Source organism: Fonsecaea erecta (genome assembly GCF_001651985.1).
Source record: "Fonsecaea erecta strain CBS 125763 chromosome Unknown Scaff2, whole genome shotgun sequence".
In the NCBI taxonomy this organism is placed as follows: domain Eukaryota; kingdom Fungi; phylum Ascomycota; class Eurotiomycetes; order Chaetothyriales; family Herpotrichiellaceae; genus Fonsecaea; species Fonsecaea erecta.
This window is the reverse complement of record NW_017387245.1, coordinates 4,033,484-4,057,354: the sequence shown is the minus strand read 5'-3', so window position 1 is coordinate 4,057,354 and position 23,871 is coordinate 4,033,484. Positions and strand designations below refer to the sequence as shown.

General features: G+C 52.4%; 11 protein-coding genes across 11 annotated transcripts; 6 read left to right on the top strand and 5 right to left on the bottom strand.

The window, feature by feature from the left end:
* Positions 1-264: 264 nt before the first annotated feature.
* Positions 265-1,950, top strand: AYL99_03208 (hypothetical protein; the record flags this gene model as incomplete). Its single annotated transcript, XM_018834724.1, has 1 exon — positions 265-1,950. One exon carries the CDS (start codon positions 265-267, stop codon positions 1,948-1,950), a length of 1,686 nt encoding a protein of 561 aa, XP_018697348.1.
* Positions 1,951-2,888: 938 nt separating this feature from the next.
* AYL99_03207 (hypothetical protein) lies at positions 2,889-4,290 on the bottom strand (the record flags this gene model as incomplete). Its single annotated transcript, XM_018834723.1, has 3 exons — positions 2,889-3,152; positions 3,281-3,914; positions 4,091-4,290. The coding sequence occupies 3 exons, from the start codon at positions 4,288-4,290 to the stop codon at positions 2,889-2,891; spliced, it is 1,098 nt and encodes a 365-aa protein (XP_018697347.1).
* Positions 4,291-4,632: 342 nt separating this feature from the next.
* Positions 4,633-7,572, bottom strand: AYL99_03206 (hypothetical protein; the record flags this gene model as incomplete). The annotated part of the gene is made up of 1 exon (XM_018834722.1): positions 4,633-7,572. One exon carries the CDS (start codon positions 7,570-7,572, stop codon positions 4,633-4,635), a length of 2,940 nt encoding a protein of 979 aa, XP_018697346.1.
* A 583-nt stretch (positions 7,573-8,155) lies between these two features.
* On the bottom strand, positions 8,156-11,545 carry AYL99_03205 (hypothetical protein; the record flags this gene model as incomplete). Its single annotated transcript, XM_018834721.1, has 4 exons — positions 8,156-10,875; positions 10,926-11,023; positions 11,133-11,406; positions 11,458-11,545. The coding sequence occupies 4 exons, from the start codon at positions 11,543-11,545 to the stop codon at positions 8,156-8,158; spliced, it is 3,180 nt and encodes a 1,059-aa protein (XP_018697345.1).
* An 834-nt stretch (positions 11,546-12,379) lies between these two features.
* Positions 12,380-14,871, top strand: AYL99_03204 (hypothetical protein; the record flags this gene model as incomplete). Its single annotated transcript, XM_018834720.1, has 6 exons — positions 12,380-12,412; positions 12,458-12,525; positions 12,688-13,061; positions 13,116-13,852; positions 13,900-14,123; positions 14,175-14,871. The coding sequence occupies 6 exons, from the start codon at positions 12,380-12,382 to the stop codon at positions 14,869-14,871; spliced, it is 2,133 nt and encodes a 710-aa protein (XP_018697344.1).
* Positions 14,872-15,324: 453 nt separating this feature from the next.
* AYL99_03203 (hypothetical protein) lies at positions 15,325-15,666 on the top strand (the record flags this gene model as incomplete). Its single annotated transcript, XM_018834719.1, has 1 exon — positions 15,325-15,666. The coding sequence occupies one exon, from the start codon at positions 15,325-15,327 to the stop codon at positions 15,664-15,666; it is 342 nt and encodes a 113-aa protein (XP_018697343.1).
* Positions 15,667-16,233: 567 nt separating this feature from the next.
* Positions 16,234-16,533, top strand: AYL99_03202 (hypothetical protein; the record flags this gene model as incomplete). The annotated part of the gene is made up of 1 exon (XM_018834718.1): positions 16,234-16,533. The coding sequence occupies one exon, from the start codon at positions 16,234-16,236 to the stop codon at positions 16,531-16,533; it is 300 nt and encodes a 99-aa protein (XP_018697342.1).
* A 462-nt stretch (positions 16,534-16,995) lies between these two features.
* On the top strand, positions 16,996-17,536 carry AYL99_03201 (hypothetical protein; the record flags this gene model as incomplete). Its single annotated transcript, XM_018834717.1, has 2 exons — positions 16,996-17,091; positions 17,246-17,536. 2 exons carry the CDS (start codon positions 16,996-16,998, stop codon positions 17,534-17,536), a joined length of 387 nt encoding a protein of 128 aa, XP_018697341.1.
* A 1,377-nt stretch (positions 17,537-18,913) lies between these two features.
* On the bottom strand, positions 18,914-19,318 carry AYL99_03200 (hypothetical protein; the record flags this gene model as incomplete). Its single annotated transcript, XM_018834716.1, has 1 exon — positions 18,914-19,318. The coding sequence occupies one exon, from the start codon at positions 19,316-19,318 to the stop codon at positions 18,914-18,916; it is 405 nt and encodes a 134-aa protein (XP_018697340.1).
* A 1,337-nt stretch (positions 19,319-20,655) lies between these two features.
* AYL99_03199 (hypothetical protein) lies at positions 20,656-21,918 on the bottom strand (the record flags this gene model as incomplete). The annotated part of the gene is made up of 1 exon (XM_018834715.1): positions 20,656-21,918. One exon carries the CDS (start codon positions 21,916-21,918, stop codon positions 20,656-20,658), a length of 1,263 nt encoding a protein of 420 aa, XP_018697339.1.
* A 1,338-nt stretch (positions 21,919-23,256) lies between these two features.
* AYL99_03198 (hypothetical protein) lies at positions 23,257-23,861 on the top strand (the record flags this gene model as incomplete). Its single annotated transcript, XM_018834714.1, has 2 exons — positions 23,257-23,435; positions 23,495-23,861. 2 exons carry the CDS (start codon positions 23,257-23,259, stop codon positions 23,859-23,861), a joined length of 546 nt encoding a protein of 181 aa, XP_018697338.1.
* Between the last annotated feature and the right edge of the window lie 10 nt (positions 23,862-23,871).

The window sequence follows — 23,871 nt, the reverse complement described above, 5'->3', positions numbered from 1 at the left end:
CCACAACCCTACCTAAGACCCCAAGGAGGTGCCAGTCGCCCTAAGTCTATTTCCCTGGAACAGAAGGCTCGGTGAAGCTGTCGCCGCTTCAGTGAACTGGCCACGGCGCCCGTGGTTCCCGGTCAATCGCCCCGGGGATCAACAGTAGCATCCTGGCGCCGATCAGTCTCCCTGCCTTCTTTCCACTTATTTTGCCATTCCAGAGCGAGCGTTTTGGGCCCGTCTTACTTCATTCACGTCGTGGCCATATTGGCATATGTTGCCATGTTCCAAGGGAATTTTTCCTTTGTCAATGTCGATGCGTCGAGCCTGAGCACCCTCCCACACCGCCAAAGAGTGACGCGCCATGTCCACGGCTACCGTCGCTGGAAGAAGGGACAAGACGCCCGCCGGCTTCTGGAATCGTCCAGGTTCCATGAGGTCTTTGATTCTCAATCCAAATCTCTCACACCGGTTTCCAGCCGCGCCACCCGCGAGGAGAGACCTTGCGAACCGGCCCCAGCACCTCCCTCGTCGAGATCCATTCGCAATCTGCCACCTTTGCTCGATATCGTCCTGCTTAACAGCCATGCAGATCCTTCCAGCGTCCTCCCCGAGCAGCTCGCAGTCACGACCAACTCACTGCTCGACTTCGAGAGGGATTGCGTCGTTCCCGCTGTCAAAGAACTCGAGCTGCGCCTGACCGCGAAAGAGAATGTCCCCAGCCGGACACCCTTCACCCAGACATGGATTGCTGACAGTAAAGCCTCACTGTACGACAGCATTGCGAACAACAGCTATTTGTCTCGCATCGCCGCCACCAGGTACATGGTGACGGCCAACCCAGAGCACCTGGACGCAGCGCACAAGTTCCGGCATAAGGGGGTAGCCTCCATCAGAGAATACATGACCACCACTCCTCGCATCAACATCCCCCGCCTCTATCGCGCCCTCCTGCTCCTCCTCTTCGCCGATAGCTGGTTGGGAGATAGACAAGCCTTCTATCAACATGTCACAGTCTTGCAGGACATCTTCGCGTCCCACCAGGACGAAGTCCTTACAGATCCATCTTTCAACATCCAGCACTGCATCAGTGTCATATGCCTCGAAGTTCAATTTGCGGTCATGAACTTCTCAGCGCCGTCTGTCGACCTCAGACCGAATGGGTGGGCCGAGAAACAGTTCTTACCGTTGTGGGAGGAAGTCTCCGCGTGCTTCTTGACATCGAGGCCAGAGACAGGTCAGAACCTAGATCCTTATTTGCAAGGCGACATCCGAACTCTGTTCCTAGATGCTCAAGAAGCTCTCGACGTCGTGGCGAATATTGGCAGACAGGCACCTCCATCTCCGTCTCCGAATTCTTCGCAGATACCGGTTTATGCCGTCTCAAAAACCATGCTGACAGTTGGGAGACTGATGAACCTTTATGCACATCTCGACGTCGATACCATACTTTGCCACGAGAACACCATGGCAATATCTTCCCGCGTGTTGCCGAAACTCGAAGTCGCTTCTGCCGCCCTTTGTGCGATATACTGGCTACGTGAGATGAGTGGCATTGAGAACATCCGGATGACAGAACACATAAGGCTGTTCACGTGGAACCCTTCCATGCTGAGCAAGCTTCGCCACATACTGACGGTTTATGAAGCGGCGGAAATGGACACTACCGGACCACAAGAAGATAACCTCGGACGAGAACGAGGACGACTCCCACTCCTGCTCTGGATTCTTTGGACGGCGGCCACGGTCGAACACTCAATCTCGACTCTGAATTTTTCGACAGCCACCACGAGCGAGACCTGGTTTACACAGCGATTTTCCCAACTGGCGAGAAATGCGGGGATTGAGTCCATGTCGCAGTGCCAAGTCATCCTGGACCGGATACTTCAGGTGCATGGGATGCGAATAATGAGCCCGGGTGGTGGATGGACTGCAAGCTGTTTCTCGCAGGCGGGAGAAGAGCCATGATCATTCGAAAATTATGTTTCTCTGGCACGAGACGAAAGCGTGAGCGTGCATGTGTGCTGATGACGCCCACGGCGTTTGTATAACGAATGACGAGCAGATGATGCTAATGACTGATGTTGGGATGCAGTGGAAGCAAAATTGGGAGTTCTCTGGAAGAAAGCAAGGAACCAAGTAAGCGGGAAACGTGTCTTTGCGATAGTTTTTGGAAGGTGATTCTATTGATTGTTTATCGTGCCGATTGTTCTATTGACGACAGGGAAGCGTTGTTGGCCCACATTCTCACCCCCAGGAGTACCTTGCCAGTCGCATCCACGCCACAGACCCACTGCTGGTAGTCGACGGGTAGTACACTGAGTGGGCAAGCAGCATCTTGTTTTTGAAGCACCGTTGACTCGATAGTTTTGTCCTGAGCGGGCACAACATACCAGGCAATCACATCCCACCTTTTAAGCATAGAGAGAGAGAGGGAGGGAGGCTCCTCTATACTTCCCAAATTCATGTAGTATTCAACCACTCCACTCATTCACTCACTCATACCATTCCTTCTTTCCTGTTTTTTTCTTGCCGCTGCAAGAAATCTAGAACACCCGCCCCGGATTTTATCGTCGTCCTTTTTTGTGTGTCGCGAAAGCGGAAGAGGATAGAGTGGGAATAATATTGATTGAGTGATTGATTGATGTTGTTGGCGCTTGCTTGCTTGTCTCCGAGGAGGAAGAAGCGGGGGGAGACAAAGTTGACCCATATGTATTAGGTGCGTGCGTGCGCTTCCGCGAACCCCAGACCCCGATCTCTGAAGATGTAGTAAAGCAGTTCTATCATCCAGCTGCGTGTCGTTTTGCGCATCGGGAAATGACAGACTGTGGGTCTGCCCCAAGCACACCGCGAACGGGTCGAGCATGAGCTAGCTAGATAGCTAACTGGCTAGCCAGTATGCAAGGCTACGTCGCAGCACCGTTTAGTGTCGCGTCTGATTTTGTGCCGTCTCCTCCGGCAGTGTTGTTGGTGGCCTCTGCCTGCGTAGCACTTCCGTGAGCAACGGCGGCGGCGGCGGCAGCGGAAGAGGAAGAAGCCCGGAGCTGGGATTGTTGGGCCTGTCGGTTCTGTACAATGCGCAGCAAGTTGCGCAGGAGCACGACGATGGTGACCTTGCCGATGGCGGGGACGTAGATGGACGCCTTTTCCTTGACCTCGGGCGGGAAGTTCTACAAGGTCAGCCACACACAGACACACGCACAAAATCAGTGAGGATTATGTTGCGAGCCAGATCACAGAATGGGGATTGGGTGGGAGGAGGAGGAGGAGGAGGAGGGACAAAAAAGAAAGGGCTTACCTTTTCACTGGAGAAATTGATACACACGGCTCCCTCCTTCAGCAAGTGGCACGGGAATTTGTAAGTCTCGCCAGGCACACCCGTAATGACGACGTCGCACAGCGGAGCGCAGTCCTCGATCGTCCACCCGTCCTTCTCCACCACTTCGTGTTTCCGCTTGCGGATGCCCTCTCCACGGGTGAACTGCTGCACGCCCGTGACGTCGACCGAGTAGACACACGCGCCGTCGTTGGCGAGCAGCGCGGCGAGCGGGCGGCCGACGACCTCGCTGCGGTTCACCACGCAGATGGTGCGGCCGAACAGTCGGTTGCCGTAGGGCAGGATGGTGTTGTAGATGTGCAGAAACTCGAGGATTTTAATGACCGCCAGCGGCGTGCACGGCAGGATGCTCTTCATCATCTGCGCCTCGTCCAGGAACCGGATGTTCTGGTACATGTTGAAGATGTACTGGTGGCTGAGCCCCTCGACGTCCTTAGACAGGGACACGATGTTCTGAATGTACTGGTCCTGGCCCCGGTTGTTGAAGATCGGGTAGTAGATGATGATGCCGTCGTAGGTCGGGTTGGCGTTGGCCGCCAGCAGCACCTCCTCGACCGAGTCCTTGGCGGCTTGTTGGAGGGTGTACGCGAAGCCACTTTGACCATGGGAGTTCACGTCAGGACGAATTCCGAGAACAAGAAGAAGAGACGCTTCCAGTTCCGCTCTACGGTTCCCTTTCACTCTTTCTTCGCAGGTATCCTTCCCCAATGCTGCATAGGCCTGGGGCGCTCCACTGTAGACAACGAAAAAGAGAGAAAAGGAGAAACTTACTTCTCACGGCACGTCTTCTCTGTCCAGTCTGCATAGACTCTCGCAGCGGGATCATTGTTCGCCAGTATGCCCAACAGGTGCGGCTTACGATCGAGTTCCTTCAGACCGGCTTGGACTTCGGCCAGGAGTCCCTTCGCGATGGTGCCGGCGAGGATGACTTTGCAGCTCGGATGCGGCGCGGATCCCGAGCCTTGCGACATTTTGGTTTGTTTTGGGCAAAAAGATGTATGTGTGGGCTGTCGTTCGAGATCCAAGTGAGATTTACTTACTTACATGGTCCATTATTCTCGGCCCAAGGCGGGAGCAAGAACCAAATAAAAATCAATTCGGACAAAATAAAAAATTTGTTCTGATAGAATCGGGAATAAATATTTGGCGGAACGGCACGTGTGTGGCTTGGCAGGGGACGAGGCTGGAGACGACAAGCAGAATATCAACTTCGTTCAACAGCCGGTCTTTGAGAAGAAGAAATAGCTCTTCATCTATTGACAGGTGCATATACCCATATCGTGTCTCATCTACATGATCTCCCGCTCCACCATTCATATCTTGCTTTGAGCCTTCCCCTCTCCCCGGGGCACTTTCCGCTCCACGCCCAGGCTCTCTAGATCCTGCTTCTTGTAATAATGCGGCGCCACTTCAATCAGCCACTCTGGCTTCAGCGGCATGCAACTGCGCATGTACTCCTTACTCGTCAGCACCAGTTCGTGGTAGATGAGCCACTTGGGCCGACTCTCGATGAGGACGCCTGAGGGGTGGATGTACACGACTTGACCGTTCTTGACCGTGCGATAACTCTGGCCGTCGCGCTGAAGTCGAGCAGAATGAGGAAAGAAGCCTGCAGTGATAGCTTTCTGGATCGGTTCAATGTTGGAAGCGCCGCCACAAGTCTTGCTGGCGTCCACCTCGACCCGGTCGCACAGTCTCGCCAGCTGGTCTCGAACGTCACGGGCTCGAGTCAAGCTTCGTTGCTGTAGAAAGTTTTCCTTGGCCCAGACATAACTGTAGTCGGAATCAACCCATTCATTGAAGATGTTCAGCAGTGAAAGGTGATCGCCACCGTCCTTGTTGGTGAATCTGGCCCGGGCACTGTCGGCGTGGATCTTCTTGTCTTTGGGTCGAAAGAAGAGTGCTGATGCTTCTCCAAGCATGGCGATGATCGACAAGACCTCCTCAACGCATCCGTATTTGTCTGCTGCAAGGATTGCTCGCGCCAGCATAGGGTCCGTAGGAAACTCCGCCATTTGGCGACCGATCTTGGTCAGCTCCCCAGCATTGTTCAGGGCGCCCAGCGCATACAACTGCTCGACGGCGCGGACGATGGTGTCAGTGGAAGGAGGATCCATAAAGTCGAAATCGAGAAGGTCGTTGATTCCAAGACTTTTTAACAGGAGAATGACGCCAGAAAGGTTTGTTCTCTGGATCTCCGGAGTTGTGTTCTCTTCGAGTTCATTTTTGTACGCTTGAGCGGTGTAAAGTCGAAAGCATTTGCCCGGGCCAACTCGACCAGCACGACCGGCGCGTTGGCCAGCGGAGGCCCGACTGCAGGGGACAACCACCAAGGATTCCATGCCCGTCCTTGGATTGTACTGGTTCTCTTTGACGAAGCCTGGATCGATCACATAGACGATGCCATCGATGGTCAATGAAGTTTCCGCGATGTTGGTGGCTAGCACCACTTTCCTTGCCCCTGCAGGTGTGGGCTCGAAAATCTTGGCTTGTAAGTCCGTTGGCAAGTTGGCATAAATGGGGCAGATGATCATCTCCTTGATTTTGCTCCCAAGCTTCCGAGCTGTCTCTTGTAGACTGGCCTCCATGGCTTCGATCTCCTCCTGCCCGGTTAGGAAAACAAGAATGTCTCCGGCTCCCTGTGTGATGTGAATTTGAAAGACCGTGGTGATGGCCGCAGCGAGATAGTTGGCTTCTGGTTGGGCTGTGTAATGGATATCAACTGCATATCTCCGCCCGGGAATATTAAAGATTGGGGCGTCGTCGAAGTATTTCTGAAACTTCCTCGCGTCCATTGTCGCAGACGATATCAGGAGTTTTAGATCGGGTCTCGCTCGTGCAATGTCTTTCAACAGCCCACATGCAATATCGGTACTCACGGTCCGTTCGTGCGCCTCGTCGATCATAAGTGCCGAATACTGAGACAGTTCAGGGTCCGTCAGAAGTTCTCTCAGCAACATACCGTCCGTCATGTACTTCAGCACGGTTTTCTCGCTGGTGTTGTCCTCGAATCGGATAGCGTAGCCGACTTCGTTTCCCAGTCGCTTGCCCATTTCCTCCGCTACTCTTGCCGCAACGGACATAGCAGCCACTCTCCGGGGTTGTGTGCACCCGATCTTCATGCCGCCTTTGGTGAAGCCGGCCTCGTGGAGGTACTGTGGAAGCTGTGTTGTCTTCCCGCTGCCTGTTTCTCCCACAATGATCAGAACCTGATGTTCTTTGACCGCCTCGATGATTTGATCCCGGAATTGATAGATGGGCAGACTCTTTCTCGTTTCTTCGATGCTCTTGGCCTTCGCTTCAGCCGCGTTGAGCCTCTGCTGCATCTCCCTCTGCTCCCTGCTCATGCCTTTGTCTCCTTCCATGGTGTCGGACAGAATGAACTTCATCTGTTGGCTTTCATCGAATACATAAGTGTACTCGCCCTCGTCGACAAATTCGGCCTTTTTAATCTGGGCTTCGGCCCTCTTGGTCTGCTCTTTCTCCCACTCCTCGTGCTCGGTCACATATCGTTCTCTCCCGGCCTCATCACGATCGACATACCGCTGGTACAAAGCCTGCTCCTTTTTCCGCCTGTCAATCTTGCCCTTTTCTGTGATGTAGTCCTCGGGAAGAGCATAGCCATCGAGGTGATCATCGATCGCCAGCCTCTCTTCCGCGAGGCGCAGAATTTCCTTGTTGCGCGCAAACTCCTCCTTTTCTCGCCGAGACAAGTCTGGGTTGTCCCTGAGTTCCGCTTGCTCCTCAGCGACTTGCTTGCGAAGGAGAGCCAACCTTTCCGCCTCTCTCTTCTTGAGATAGTCCTGTCTGGAGCGTAGTCTGAGATCTGGCATCGCCGCCTCTCTTGCCGCCGCATCCTCGGCCAGCGCCCGTCTCTGAGCGGTCGCACTGTCTTTGGCGGCGGACCGGTCCTCGACAATTTTCTTTGCCCGCTCTTCGTCCCGTTTCGCCAACCGCTTCGCGAACTCGTCCCGTTCCTTCGCATCTCTTTCCCTCTCCCTCTGCGCTCTCTCTTCGTCTGTTTCTAGAGGAGGTGTATGATCCCTGGATCGGTGCGATGCTGAGCCGTCAGAAAGTTTCACCCGTTTGGAAGAGGATTCCACGAAATCGCCGTCCGCAGCTTGTTGTTCGTCTTCCCCAATTTCCTCATCGCCCCATCGCTCGTCGAAGTCGTCATCGTCGCGACGTCTGCGGTGCGCGGTATTTCTCTTGTGAGGCCTGATGCGAGGTTCGCTGGACCGCTGTTCAGACATGTTGGAGAAGGTGGTAGGAATTCTAAAGGGAACGGAATTCACCTGGTAATGAGCACCGCGATTGAGTAAGGCCCTTCATCGACTAACAGTTCCACGGTCTTTTGAGGATGAGACACTTCTTGAATGACAGCCTGGCACTGCTATCAGATCATAGTCATCAGGGCATCGCGTGGAACATTGAACCTGGCAAAGAGGCTTTTGCCTGCGCCCTTGAAGAGCAAAAAAGTTTCTCCGCAAATCCACTTATGTAATCAACGTTGCAAGGCTACCGCGCAAGGCTTCGAACCCTGAGCGTGATGAATACTCTCCAGCAACAGGCGGGGGTTGTGTGTCGTATATCTTTCGCTACGTCTGGCGAAGGGATCGACATGGCAAGGGAGTTCGGTGTCAAAGTCAAATGCAAACTCTTGAGGAGAACCATCACGGAATAACTGCAGCCCCATACGAACACACACACTTATTTATCCTTGTGTTGTAATCGCTCTCTTTATGGTTTGAACGATCATTCCCATGTTTCTCTATTTCTGATCTGGAGCTGGTTCTATAGAGCCCTTTCTGTACCTGCTGCGCCACAGATTCATGTCTACATATCATCATCGTTGATATCGTCAACGTCTCTTAACCACGCGGCTCTGGCATCAACGGCTTCTTTTCTAACATCACGCTTGGGGTCATCCAGAATGTTCGTTAGCCCATGCAGGACTTCGCGTTTGAGTGGGATCAGAGGATTGGGTCGTGATGCACTTGCTGAGATATATTTTGGCATTAGGGCCAGACAACGTGTTGCCAGACGACGAGTTTTTGGAAGATTCGTTGGCGGCAAGGTTGCATGCCCCTTGTCTGGCGAGATTGGTTTCATAAGACTAGATGTCTTGGATTTCGTTACCGTCGCTACGGCGATAAGTCGCTTCACTAGTGCTGGTATGTGTCCACTTTCCTCGAGCACAGAGGGGTTGTTCGATAGGACAACTGCACACGTTTCCAAGGTAGCAATTTTGACAGTTTGGTCCGCAATGTCCAAAGACTGCAGGAGAAGGGGCAACAGCGTGGGAAGCTCCGGCATCACGATCTCCGAAGGGACGGACGCTATTATACCACTCATCGCCACGAGAAAATTCTCTTTTTCAAGTGTTGACTGTGAGGTTTTGAATTTGTCGGAAATCATTGGCGTGAGCGTCTGGAAGACACGCTGAGGCGCAAGCAACCTAATTTGCGCTCCATTGTGCTTGGACAAAATGTCGTCAGCCGCCAGAATGGTAATAAACCCCCGGGCTGCCTGCTGAGAAACTCGATGCGGATACTGCCTCGAGTCAAGGAGTTCGACAAGGTTGGCAAGATATTCATTCGTCCTCGGAGCAAGTCGAAGTATTAGAGCTTTGAAGAGGGCAAAGAGAAGACGAATGTCGAAGTCGGGCGTTGTAGTCTCGTCCATAGGTTCATCCTTGAGCGCTGACAGTTTCTCTGAGACTAGGTGGTCGACGAACCCAAGATCAGCAGTCGCAACATGCTTGTTGACATAAAGAGCAACTTGTGAAAGACAACTTTGGGTAACTGCCGGAATTCGAGTACGTGAAGCAAATGACACCAACTCTTGGATACTCTGGGTAAGTTGGTCCCTGGTAAGCAGTGAGGAGTTCGTGCCTCTGGGGATGGCTGCTAAAAGCCAGGTCGATAGGATTGTTCGTGTTGGCTGATTGACCAAGTTGACGAGGCTGTGCGACCCTTCACCGGTCGATGATTGAGCGAAAAAAGAATAAAAGCTTTCTGCGGTCTGCTGAATTGCCGGTTCCGCAGAGTGTCGGACGATCAGGTTCATGATCCGACCAAGCAGATACAGGACGTGTTCGTTCGCCAACGGACCATGCGTAACATCTGATATTCTTCGGGACAGTGTCACGACCACCCTTTCGAAGTAAGCATCCAATGTGGCATGCTGTTCTGTAACGCTGCGATTCAGAACGTAGAGAATTGTTCCCAAGACTTGGCAAGTGTAGGAAAACGGTGGGTCTGGACTGGAACTGAAAAGAACGTCCAGTTTATTCAGGAGACGTCTCATCAGCGTCCCTAGCAATTCCTTCTCGAGACTGATCTCCGCTAGCCCTTCGAGCACAGCGCTGGCGTCACTTGCGCGTGCCCCTTCTTCCGAGTCAGGTAAGCGTGCCATGAAAGCTGGGAATGTGATGTTGGAGATCAAATTAGGCTTGAATTGAGATATTTCGGCCAATGCCGTCATGGCTTTCCTTTTCAGTTCGTCTCGACCGTAGGACTCTTCTTTGAGGACAATGTCATCGAAGTATTGAACGAAAAGACCGATCTCGTCATCCGCAAGCACCGAGTTCATTTTCGAGACCAACAGCAGCCCATTTGCAGCCGTCAACCGGAATGAAACCTCTTCCTTGACCGTCCCCATCAGGGCTTGACTATATAAGGTCACAAAATTGTCCTTGAATTCTCCGACAAGATTCTGTCGGCCTTGAGGATTTTTAGGGCTTGGAGCTGTCCAAGACCCATAGACTTCAATGGAGGCTTCGAACAACTGGTTGGCAATCTCTAAGACCGCTCGCTGTTGCACCAAGCCCGCGGAAGACTGATAGATACCTAACAGTGCCGGTCCAACGGTCTGGACCACATTTTCAAAGGCTTGGACCGAGGCTGATGACACTGCTTTGAGGATGTCCCCGGATGCCTTTGCCTGCCGTGTCGCCGGCTCCTGCAGATGTTCCAGGCATTCTTTGGTGACAGGCGCCAAGTATTGGTGGAGCGGCGACGTTGTCGTGCTTTGAGAGTTGTTAACAGTGGTAGATAAGCAGGTAGCAATGCCTTTAAGGACTTGCAGTGCTTCTTCGGCGAGTTCTGGTTCCTGGGCTTGAAGTACCTCAAACTTGACAGCATCCCAGAGGGGTATTGAAAATTGGCTGAGCGTCTCAGGGTCATAGTTGGCGGCGCAGGCGGTCAGCGTCTGCAGGCAGTCTTTCTTGACGGTGGTGGAGGTGGAATCGAGACGATCCAGCATGTTGGGGAAAGTGTATGGTGCCAGCACTCCAGTAGAAGCTAGACATTCACGTAGTCTGTCTTTCAGATCCTGGGCTGTGATGCCGTAAGGATCATTGGGAGGAGGACGGAATGTGATGGGGAAATAGGCATATACAGAGTCGAACATGGTTTGTACATGGTCCCTGATGTCCCATTCAACCATGAGAACTCTCAGCATCGAGAAGATTAACATCAGATTTCTAGGGTCTTTTTCGCCCGCCACCAGATCTGTGATACCTAGAAGGGACTCATCCTTCATGTCCCTGACGGCTGCAATAGGTCAGCAGGAAGTCCGGCGCAAAGAACGCACTCAATCCTACCTTTGCGATGGTGGTCCAGGAGTTCATTCAGGAGCTGGAGGATCCGGTATCTGCCGGCCTGGTTACGTGTTTGCAGGTCTGTAAAGTGCTCAAATATCCTAAGGTGCTTGTCAGTCAAGCCCAAGCGCACAGTCTCGCCACCAGACTACCTCGGAGCACTTTCGAAGCAAGTCCCAAGATAGCTGGAGCGCAGTGGTCCGCACTCACGCTCTCACGACCGTTTGAGCCATCTCATTTGTAAATCTTTCGAGGCCCTGCAACTTGGACAGACCTTCGATCGCTCCTCCATCTTCGATGCGATCACAGAAGAACTGGCAAAGCACTTGGATTTGTTGCCTCGACAAGTATTTCGGAGGGAGGGCTGATATGACTGCAACCAGGTAGGAAACGGCTCTGGCACGGATCTTCTCGTCATCGTCATTTATGTACTCGCCCAGCGACTGGACGACCTCAATCAAGGTGGTCTGGCGACTCTCGAGTTCTGAGCTGTCAGTCCACAAACCACTGCGATCAGAGGCATATGCAGACTTACTCTGCGCCGCCGACTTTGCGATTTCCGCCGCTTCCTGCTTGTTATTTTCGACGGCAAGGACATAGTTGCGCGTGTCCGAGAGAGCCATGACACATATTGGACTCTCTCCCAGTGTCGTCCGAAGCTAGACAAGCAGAGCTCAAGACCATGAAAGAGTTGTTCGTCCTGGACTGCGCCGTCGGCCGGATTTCCTCGCTGCGTCAAAAAGTTTCGGCGCAGATTATCAATTCGCCTAAATTTCCCGTTTGGGCAAACCGGTGAATGGTGCAAGGCTGGCAGCTCACAGCCATGACCAACCATCCCTCAAAATGCATTTCGCCACAGTACCTGGTCTTGAGAAGTCCCAATCAAGGACTGAACACACATCCAGAATACTTCGGGAGCAGGGCGACGAAATTTCGTTGCTGAACCAGAGCTGTCACGGCACGAAGGAGAGATCCACAACATCCTCGCAGCCCGAAACGAACTCGTGTCATGGAGGAATGACATCTAGAGTATGGATACCTGCACCAGACAATACGAGACTGCTAGAAGGCTTGATCTTACAAAGAACTGTGGAGTCACTGGCAGCTTGCTACTAGACGGCGGTATCGACGAGCATCATCGTATTATGGTGCAAGTGTCTGGGACAAGCGCCGTGTAGCAGGGGCATCCTCCAATCGAAGTAACCCTATTTGAATGCTTCGTGTCAACTATTATTCCGCCCAATAACGATCCAAGAAGTCGGAACCCACCACTAGTCTCCATGACGGAAGCCAATCGAGTTCAAGTTCCTCGGAATGCCATATGATATCTCCGTCCGTCCAATTCTTGACACTATAGAATATCGACACTGCTCCGAAATGCACAGTACCAGTTCCTTTGGTCGCTATATTGGCGGAAGGATACTGATGCAAGGAGATGCATGTGTGATGCCAGTAAGATGGCCGACGACAAAAGTCTGAGTCGATACGCTGTAAGTCAACGGCGCTCTTCTCCCGGGGCCTCGCTAACCTCGCAGTGCGACTACTGTTGGAAGAAAAAGGCAAGTGGAAGACGATTCCAGTTCCGTTACATTACTCACATCAGGTAGCTCCGTTGTTCCCGAGAGAAACCCAAATGCAGAAACTGCAGCGTTTGGACGAGTGATTGCACATATTCTCGGGATCCATCTGACGACAAGCATGGCCCGACAGTCAAGTAGTGCCGATACTCAAGGCTTTAGCACTGCATCCAGCTGATTGTGTGCAGAGAGATCTCGCTAATCATTCCAACCGCTGAACAAACTGGTCAGCAGGGAGGCCCAAATACCGGGTTTGCTGTCCTTCAGAGTTGTTCAGGTTTCCAAACAATCCAAGATCAGCCGCCAGAGTTCGGCAACGACACTCTCTCCACCATTACGTCCGCCTTTTCCCACACTCGGGATGTGCTTGAATGCAATGGGATACGCCAGAATCTCACCGACATCACGGGTCAAGGTACGGGCATGCTTTCTCACCTCTACAACCAATTCAAAGATTCGACTTATGACTACGACAAGATCAAAGCTGCAGTCAGAATGAAGAGACGAGAGCATGAAGCCTTTTTCATCCCGACCGAACTAGTTGGGGAGATGTTTGTTCAATGTATGTCTCCCTTACTGTCACAAGACTCACAGAATTGGAGCTGATATCTTGAAGGTTTTCTTACAGCGGTCGACCGAGGATATCCGATCATCAGTCGGCCTCCCCAAGAGGTCTTACTTGACTTGGTCTTTCGTCCCTCTTCGGTGGACAACCGAGGGTGGCTACTAATGTTTAACACTGTCCTGGCAACGGCGTCAACACAAAGCCAGCAATTGTCCGAATATACCTTCCACTTGCGCTGGAATGCATGGGTAGCGGCGGATGAGGCCAGCATCTTTATGGAACCAACCATACTCAACATACAAGCATTGACCGTCTTTGCCGTCCACGGACAAGATCTTGTGACTCCCAGTCTTTGCTGGAATTTGGCGAGTCAGGCGTGCCGGATGGCCCAGATGATCAAGCTTCCACTTCCATCGGTATCTGAAACGAGGAACGGCGAGCTATATTCTCGCAATCTCTGCCTCTTCTGGAGCCTCTTCATCATCGACAAGTCATTGTCGCTCTCCTTCGGATGCCCTCCAGTGTTGCCTTCGGCGTTATATGGCAACCTCGAGCTTCCGTCTCCTCAGCAGCTCTCAGCATATAGACCCCATCTGACCACCTCTGGCGCCGTATCGGTACTTCCACCTCACGTGGAGTTCTTTGGAGCATTCTATTTTGTGCAATGCACGAAACTAGCAATGATCATGGGTGATATTTCAGATTTCTACCTTCTCGGCAGGCGTGACTCAAGCTGCCACGCAAGTCTCAGGAAGAGACTCGATCAATGGATATCTGTCGTCCAACAGGTGAGCGAATTCTGCCGAGACTGAATTAGTGGTAACGTCGATCCAAGAGTCAAACTTTGCACACCAACCTTGCAGATGCGGTCGACTCAGCCAGCCTCTCCATCAAGATTGGTTTCAGCTTTCTGAACTACCAATACCATCATCTCATTGTCTGCCTGACAAGAGGCGACGAATCTTGTCGCGAAAAGTGCCTTGGCTCTGCGAGAGCAGCAATATCGCTGCTTAAAGGCTTAGTTGCCCATTCTGAGGAAGTATTCAATGGCATTGTCTGGTATATCTGACGTTCCTTAGCCAGACGTTCTGAACGCTCACCCTGATGCAGGCAGCAGTTATACTACCCTTTCACTCCGTTCTTCGTACTGTTTGGGGAAGTGATCACCAATCCAACCGGGAAGACAACCGTGGAAGACCTGCAGCTCCTCCGGCAAACAGTGTTGTACTTTCTCGAGTTCCAAAAGTACCATACTTCAGCGGTCAAGCTTGAGAAAGTAGCAGAAACCTTTACAAAGATCGCCGAAGCCTATGTCCGCCACATCTTCAGAAAACAAAAGGGCCTGACCAGCAGCGAACTCTTTCGCACGACCAAGCCGGTGGTGTTCCGGGCCCAGCCTGGAAGTGGTCCCTCAAATACCTTCACTTCCTCGATAACCGCAACCTCGTCCTCGCAACAAGATGTGAACCCGGCCAGTTCTAACGTTGGGACAGCTGACCACATGGACTACCAGCTTCGGTTGGACGAGACCAGCAACTTAGACCCCACCTCGCTCCTGCGACTCTTTTCCTATCAAGGCAATGAAGCGAGCATCTTCCGAGATATCCATGTCACAGATATCCCAGCAGACAGCATGCAAGGGCTACAGGAGCGAGAAGGGGTTAATAGCAATAACCGAGCTCTTGACCACTGGCAAATTCCCGAGCCAAGCCAATACGTGTCACTCCACGACGTCGAAATGAACGGGAGAAACCAATTCTCGCAATGTACCTTCGACTGGTTTGCGCTTGAGAACTATGCCATGTAGAGAACCAGGGGGGTGACCCGGAGCATGGGGGCCTCTGCAGGCTTTTACTAATTCGCAATGCCCAAGGATTTGAGGTGGCGGTTTACGGCCTTATGGTCAACAGAGCCGTTGCATGGATGAAGTTCGTTTCGCACTAAACTGGCGTCACCATTTGATAATGATGAGGGCCAGCATAGCCGTTCCAGAGCACACCAAGATATGTTTCCTTTCCCGCAGTTAAGTCTGGCCGTAGGCGTCATGACTTAAAACAATCAAGGGTATCTGCGGAGAATAGGCGTCCATAGTCTACAACATCCTGAAGGTATCCCGACGAGGTCAACAACAAGTCTGCACAGCCACAGGCGGCTGGCTGAGTGGGGGCGAAGTGCGGGCTGACACCCACGACCTTCTTCTCCTCTGTTGTTCGCAAAACCTTCTTCTCGATACTTCAAAACCCAGTAACTGTCTATCGAGATGGCTCTGCTACTTGGGAAGTCGAAAGGTCGTCGCACTTTAAATAACCCCAAGTCAGAACCACCCGCAGCGCTCAGTGCCTACTATGAGCAGTACAAGACCCAGAACATTCAGACGGTGTACAAGGACTACTACCCTTCAGCGGAATCCAGCAAAGAAGAGACAAACCTTCTGGCGGAAAAGCGTCTGGAGGTTTCTAAGGCAGCCGAGCGTCTTAACACAGACAAAAAGTCCTTCACCGCAGCCAACCGTCAGGCGTCACAGGAACGGGAGGATGAAGGTGTCAGATGCTACGACTGGGCGTACGCGAGGCAAGAAAGCTCCCATAGCTTGGACATATAAACGTGATATGACGGTGGCGGATCTCTTTCTATCCCCGTTTTGCCATCACGGATTGTCCTATCGCTAGGGACGTGCTAAATTCCCGATCAAATCTGCATCGATTTGCCCCTGTTCCAAAGAGCAACGAGCCACTATCTTCTGAAGACATTCGAGCCCAGGCATTTTCAAACGAATACCATTATGGAAGCACCCCACCTGCGATTATGGAGGACTTTCACCGGGGTATGAGATTGCCTGGGGAGTCCTCCATAGCCGAAACTGGCCATCAAACAGGCGAAAAGCAGAAAACGCAACAAAAGATGGAATGTTGATAGGGTCCATCTCTGGTGATCGATACTGCTAGGTCTTGTATCTGTTCACGGTTTCGATTGAACGCACCTGGCGTTTTGGAGCTGAAAACACGCAAGCAAACCAGTGTGACAACCACGAGCAAACGACTCGAGCAGCTTTCTGCCTCATCCCAGTTGCTCTTTTCTACTTTCTCTTCAACCGCAACACACCAAAGAAACGACTTTCTACACAGCCTAATACTACCACTCACAGAAGATTATACACAAAGAGGCCAGGATGTCTTCAAGAGAGGAATACGACTACACCCAACACACCACCCCGAATACCCGGGAGAAGTACTCTTTCCTCTACCCTACGTCAGGTGCCTCCTCCCAGGACGTCGAGTTCTTAGATCGGCACCGCGAGAATGTCTCCATTCCTCCAGATAACTATTCCAGGCACATGGCAGAGAAGCAAGCTGCAAGCAAAGACAACGATCGAGCTGCGAGGGATCGTGAAGCGGCTGGCTCAGAGGGCAGGGACTGGGGATATGGTAGTTCGGACTCCAGGCATTGGGACTCGAAGCGCAATCACTAGATGGATATTGTTTAGGTTCGTGCTGCAAGCCTCCCGTAACCTGCCATGTGCTTCTCAGATGTTTGTACCCGGCGAGATCTATTCAATCATGTGGGGGTGAGCTTTGGAGCAGCGCCTGATGAGCTTCAAGCTTGGACTTGTCTCTTAAGCTTCGAGTTTTGGTCCATTTAAACCAGGATTTCTTTGGCTTGCATGACTATGTTACAGGCACATCACAGTTGACGTTTTTTGGCCATACGCAAGACTGCAGCAGGACTCCCCGTCGGAAAGGCTTCTCCAGAGGGGAATATGCTGCAGCATCGTCGGAGAATTCGATGGGTCACCCTGCATCACCATCAACTTCGGATATGAACTTACATGAACTATGCTTTGGCTCATGACAACTCAGTCAGTGATGCTCTTCCCTTCCTGAAATGATGCGATACCGGGCGTTACACTTTCACAACAGTGATATCAAGCACAATGCGTCGTGACCCCCTTTTGGCGAGCGCTGCGGGTTCCCGTGCCGGTACCAATTCACAGAGGCTTTTCAACAAGAAGCACAAACGGACCAAATGGGTGACATCGGGGAGAATACCCTTTAAATAACCCTTCTTTGGCGTTCTCATCTCGACCTATCTCCCATACCACACAGACAGCCCCGGTACGACTTCCACAGACATAAATCCATTCTCCATCCGAACACGAGAGACCAAGCACTAAGCGTAAACAGACACCAGACAACCAACAAACACTCTCGACCAAGAATACCATGCCTTCCGACAACTACGAGTTGAAGTTCTACTCCCTGGGGGCGCCGATTCACAATCACCCGAACTCGACGTACTCCTACCCAGACCGCACCCGCTTCAACGCCGACACGGGCACCTACGTGGCCCACCCGGCGTACTCGAACGATCTGGCCGCGCGCGATCGCGAGTCCTGGGGCTACTCCACGGGCCGCGACTTTGCGTACTCCAGCAGCGACTCGAGGCACTGGGATTCGAAGAACCATGGGAAATGAGGAAGTGACACCACCCGGTGGTCGGGCACTATGAATGCTTCAGCCCACACAAGTCCAGCCCAGCACAGCAAGTGCACCGTTGTGGATGCCGGATGGTGGAATTGTCTGTGCCTGAAGCCCAGCGGTGGTGGGGACCATAGATTTGTGCGAGTATAACCCCTGCCTTGCCAGGCAATGAAAGCATATGACTGCGTGCAGATTCAGCACCAGGGGCAATCAAGCGACCTAGATAGGCATCACTAATAACCATCTTTTCCTCACACATGCACTGCTTTGGTCTGAGAGTAGTAAACAATGAGACGAACGTAAATTCCTGGAGCTTACTTTTGCAATGGTCTTAGTGGTTTCTTCCTCTTACAATACTTTTCGGTGCAGTATTGACCTCATCTTCAGTGTCGCGAGTACCTGGCTAACCCCACGTATGGATGCACAGCATGTAGGTAGTCGAGAAAGGTAAACAAATTAGTTATTCTGTCATAGCGCTACAGAGCGCATTTCACATCAGGACTGTATCTGCGTATGACTTGATGATGAGCCAGTTGAAATGGCGTGGGGTCCAGATTCATCCGATGGCCGAAAACGGGTCTATCGAAATACCCAAAAGGGGTTAACATTAATCGTCTATGAGGCCGCCCAATCTTCCACCACACACTATTCGCTCCATGCAGTCCAAACTTCTCCGACATGACCACCCTGGTTCGAATGCTATGGTGTCGTTCAACAAGCGACCGCTCCCACCTGCATCACTTGCTCACGTGGTCAGTCCGCAACCATTTCTGCTCTCAGCTGTAAGACTAGTCGGAAAGAAGCTGGCCAGATCGATGCGGAGCCGTTTACCGAGAAGTAAAGATTGTTCATTGAGCAAGCGTGCTTGCCTAAGCAACGTGAAATATTGAGGCACATAGAACTATTTCCACGACCACCAAGGCTCAGGACTGCTAATTTGTTCTCAAAACCAAGAATGCCAACTCTCAGCAGGCGTGGACACGAAGTTGACAAACAGACGGACAGGCCAATTCTGGGCAAATTATAACTATTATATCGCGTTTCTTCATGACCAAATTATCACTCCCATCCTCAGTACCACCTCAGCGATGCAACAATGACAACCCTCCCATCCACAGAGGGTTTACCGGGATTTCGACATGGCCAATAAGGCCGACGGATTAGGCATCCAGCATTATACAGCCACCCGACCGTCCATTTTCCAAGCTGAAAGATTTGTCCCTCCTTCGTCTCAATAATATCAAGACATGTAGCTCTCCAAATACACCCCTAAGCAATTTTGTCTGGGTAGACACCGAGTCCCCTTGTTTGAGCCGCTTTCCATCGCAGAAATGTTGCTTCAGCCCCAGGCACCCGCGACTCCCGAGTTGGTTATGCAGACTTGTCCGTGGAGGCCGACACGCGTTCGTTGGTCCTTGAACGCCGTGTCAGCTCGTCGGACTGGCGCTGCAGTTCCTGAGACAGTTCCCTGGCAAGCTCGATATCCTCTTCCAGCGTCTTGCGTTGGCGAAGGGGGACGTTGTCGTCGTCATCCTCGGCGTCAAGAGTATCCTCGTCCCGCGAATCACGCCCGAGCGCCCGTTCCAGACTGTGGTGGATACGGACTACAGAGTCATCTCGATTCTCGCTCGAGGGCGGAGTTGATTCTTCTTCGTCTTCGGCCACATCGTCGCCGAATGGGTCGGCAGGAGTTGATGAATGTCGTTGGTTGGGTGGGCGGGAGGCGTGCCCTTCTGGACTTTTGCCTTTGAATACTGACAGAAGTTTCCCCCACATTCTGACTTATAGTCGATTCAAAGATGCGCTGATACAATTCTTTTCCTTGACAGTGTGATGAAGTGTAGGAGTCGACCTCGAGAGCCATGTTGCCTTATACGCAAATTAGTGAATGTAGGACGCATCGCTCGAGGGTTACTCGTGAGCTACTGATCATGAGACGCCGAGTTGTATATTTCCTATGCTCTCATAACGCGAAGGAACCTATGACCAGACTCAGGAAAGAGGTATGTCGCATCACGCCACTTGTCAGATGGTAGAGCACGTGCAGCAGGAGGCTAACGACGGCAGAGCGGCAGAGGGGCCATGGAAGAACTGATTAATCTACATTTCTTTTGCTATAGTCTAAATGATCTGCCTGATCATGCCAAGGTTGGGGACAAGCGATACCTGGGGACCGGAAGTACGGATGCACTAAGATCCTTCTGACAGTGTCGGGCGCTTTGCATACCACGGGTGATGTGGTTCGCAAATTCAGCGCGGATGTAGCGGCTCTTGGCTTTCTCTAGCACCATGTATATATCACAGTATAGTCAGACACCGATAGCTTAGAAATAGCTTGCTAGGGGATTTCCCCAGATTTGTGATCCCGCTGTAGCTGATTGCCGTTTCGGGATCTATACCACTTTCCACCAGGACCCGCACATAATCAACTTCTCTTTGACGCCGAGCCATTTCACAATCTGTGGTTGACGACTTACATTTAACGATTTCAATATTCGTCGGCGGGCAGTACGTGGCGCCTCCCGTAAAGCCCTCAACCCCATCTGAGCAGGTATCGATCACACGTTTCGAATGCTGGTCATTGCAGCCAGAATAGCGGTGGCCACTTCATACTTCCATAAGTTGATGAAGTGTGTCTCGTGGTTTCCGCGCCTAGGGAGCTCGATGTGGAACAGTTGAGTCTCGATGGGGTTCTAATTTTGTTTCGGACTGGGAAAGTGTAGGAGACTGACCAAGTCGTCTCCGTCCGCCCACTGACTTTTTGTATCGATGTGAATCGGAGACTTAACGCCTTCTGACGCGCCCTCTCATGGATTCCGAACACAGTCCCCTGCGGACGCATGCGCCACACTGAGCCTTCAGGAGCAGCACGGGTCGTCAGCAGGCGTTAAGTCGAGAGGTGATCATGGGTAAAGGTCCGTAAGCAGCGATAGAACAGTGATGCGTGGTCATGCGCTCGACGGTTCATCCGATGCTTCCTCTGGTGGCCCCGAGGCTCGTGGATCAGGGGCTCAACCATAAGACGTCAGACAAGCTGAGTGTACCCCCAAGACGAGGGTCAAGGTCAATCTATCGTGTTCATCCCGTCTAAGATTCCAAGCAGGCAAAAGCGTCTATAGCTCGTCTTTTACTGATACACGTGGCTCTGGCCTTCCACTGTCCTTCAACAAATCCACGCCTTTCTTCCTCCTCCACTTCTCCCAGACGGCCCAGAACTCCTTTTCCATCACCTTGTCCATCTGATCTGGCAGCACGACCACGTACTGCACGTACAGATTTCCAAACTCGGGGCCATCATGGTCATGCTCGTGAACGTGTCCTTCGTGATAAATGGGCATCCCTTCGCCCTTGATTGTGTCAGTCTGCCCGGGTTGAATGACTTGACCGCGCTTGCGGGACAACGGGACAATGTGCCCGTCCAGGTGCGTGATGTTGCGAGTCCATTCGCCCATCCACGCCTCTCGAAGTGAAAGGACCTCTTTCCAGTACAGATCGTTGTCCTTCCGACGAAAGAAGGCGCCGTCGGTTCGCGATGCTTCGTTTTCGTTGATGGCTGGCTCTGTCTCCATGAGGTATGCGTAGAGGTTTCCGGCGACGTGGTCAGGATGTTCATCCGCTTCACTTTCGAAGACGAGTCGGTGGCCCTTGGGCATTCCCTTCTCAATCACCGCAGTCAAGGTCGTCGGGCCTCGCACGACCCTGTTTCCTCCACATGCTTTGCATTTGTGTTTGATGCTCTTTCCCTGTCCCCCACACTGGTCGCAAGTCATCTGGACTTGTTGGAATATCCCCGGTGCGAGCATGTGTTTCTGGAGGATAATCCCCCGACCACTGCACTTGTGACATGTTTCGACTTGTCCGTCTGCTGAACCTGATCCTTCACATTCATCACAGATTTGTTGCTTTTCAATGGTAAACTCCGTTTCTCCGCCGTTGTAAAAGTCTCGCAGTGGAATGTGAAGTCGGACTTCCAGATCGGGACCTCTTCGTACTCCGCTGCCAGCTCCACGACCAAAATGGCCTCCGCCGCCGAAGAATCTGGAGAAAAGATCGAAAGCGTCATGAGGGTGGCCGCCTCCACCACCTCCTCGGTTGTGGTTCTCTAGCCCTTCATGGCCATATTGATCATATATTTTGCGTGTCGTAGGGTCCGACAGGGCTTCGTATGCTTCGGTAACTTCCAGGAACTTCTTCTCGTCTCCAGTAGCCTTGTCTGGATGGTACTTTTTGGATAGTTTCCGATAAGCCGTCTTGAGATCACGGTCTGAGCAAGATTTGTCCAGCCCAAGGATTTTGTAGAAGTCTTCGGCCGCAAGCGAACATGTGATGAGAGCGAACAAAGGGAGGAGATGGGAGATGAGGCGGAGGAAGAGCATGTTGGGCGGTGCTCGCCCTCACAAGGGCAGAAGACTGGTTCTATCAGGCGTTGGATGCGCGATAGGACAATCTCACAACGACGGCGCCATAGTGTTAACGGTCTTGACGGAATTCGAGGAACAACCCAAGACTAGGTTTGCGCTTTGGCACCGTGGCTGGAATGAAGTGTAGTGAAGGGCGATCCCTTTGCACATGCGGCCACCATGTCCATCTCGCGAACAGCGTGTTTGGCCGCATTGTCCGCCGGAGCACAAACTGCGTGATGCAGTGCCTTGGTCCGCCGGAAAGATGTTTGCTCCGAGACAAGAAGTCTTCTCACCCTCACACTCAGTTGAAAAGGTTACATGTCCCAGATCATCCTCGGAAAAGAGGACATATGTTGTCACCTGGCGAGATGCTCCCTTACTCTGGGCAGATGTCCAGAGATATGTGACTTTCTGTCTCTCATGACTGTGAAACTGGTCAAATTCATCTTCTGTAATCGATGTACCAGATTGTTTCCGAACCCAACAAAGAGGTCCACCATGGAACAGTACGAGGTAAGTCTATCAGAGTCCAAGAATGTCGTCGCGGATGGGATGTTACAGCATGTTGCGTCGACCTCGTGGGATAGCTCATGCCCGCCACATTTTGAACCGACCTAGCCTTCGGCAATCTACCTAGGTAAGTATCCTGCTTCCAGAACAAGAGGCTCTGGAAACTGCCGATCGAAACATGCATGTTCCCAGGTCATGGAGACCGCAGCCGCCTTGTCCTTCTTGTTGCTTGATAGGCAGTGGCTTTCCTTTGATACTGCAAAGGCAACAAGTAAATTGACCCAGAGAAGGTGTTTCCAAGCTGTCCCGGCCAACCAAAGACTTCTGCTGCACCCTCTCACTGCCAACACCCTTCCCTTGTTGATCTGTCTCACCGACTGATCAACCGAGAGGAGAAATATGACTGCTGCCAGGCTCTTGGTTGAGGCACTCGTCATATTGTGTTGCCCCAGGAGATGGCTGTCCCGCCACGAGTGTTTTCGCTGAGAACAAGGCGGTGTGGCCTCTTCTCGGTATTTGTATATTCCATTCCTTCGGCGAATCTGGTTGAACTTGCAATAACACGGTGTGCTGCTCCGTGGTCATTTCCTACCAGTTGAACGGGTGCACAAGCAGCTGTCAATGTATAAAAGACCCTCTCTCCGCTTCGACTTCCAAGGAAATCTCTGCGCTACCCTGCTTGCCCCTGTGCGGCTCCGAAGCCGCGAAACTCTTCATATAGCAGCACCTCGAAGGATTCTATCCATCTTCGTCAACTTACAGCAAAGGTCATTCAGCATCACTACCGCTATTACTATCGAAATGCGAACATACGAAACCTGCACTCTCTGGGGGCTGGGTCTTCTGTTGAGCAGCAAACTCGTCGTGACTGCGCTCCCAACCTTCGATTACATGTGGACCCACGTCAGGAGCGAACACTTCTACAGCAGCAGCAGCAGTGGCGTTCACGCCTCAGACAAGGAGGACTGCTTTTGGCCGGGGTATGCCTCGTTCCCAAATATGATTCTCTCCAAGTGACGCGTGCAAATTTGTCCAGCAGATTCATCCGCGCAGGAGTGGAATTCGACGAGGAGGGCGAACCGGCGGCGAAGCCCCCCGCGGCTGTGTATCCACATGACACAACATTGGCTGCGACCGCTACCGACGACGACACCGCTACTTCGTGCACACCCAGCACCCAGACCGCCCTCACCGCGGCCGCGGACCTGAGGTTCCAACGCCGCGACGAAGACGCCGGGGTCATTCCCACCGCCGTCCGGTCCCAGGAGACGGCGAGTGCGCCGGCCAACCCCACGCCCTACCCATGCAATGGGGCGGTCCAGCCCTGCGACCCTGGCTACAGAGTCTTGCTCTTCAACGGCATGTGCATCTGCTACTATCTCGGCAGTCGAGGGGACGCGAGGTGAGAGGTGGCAG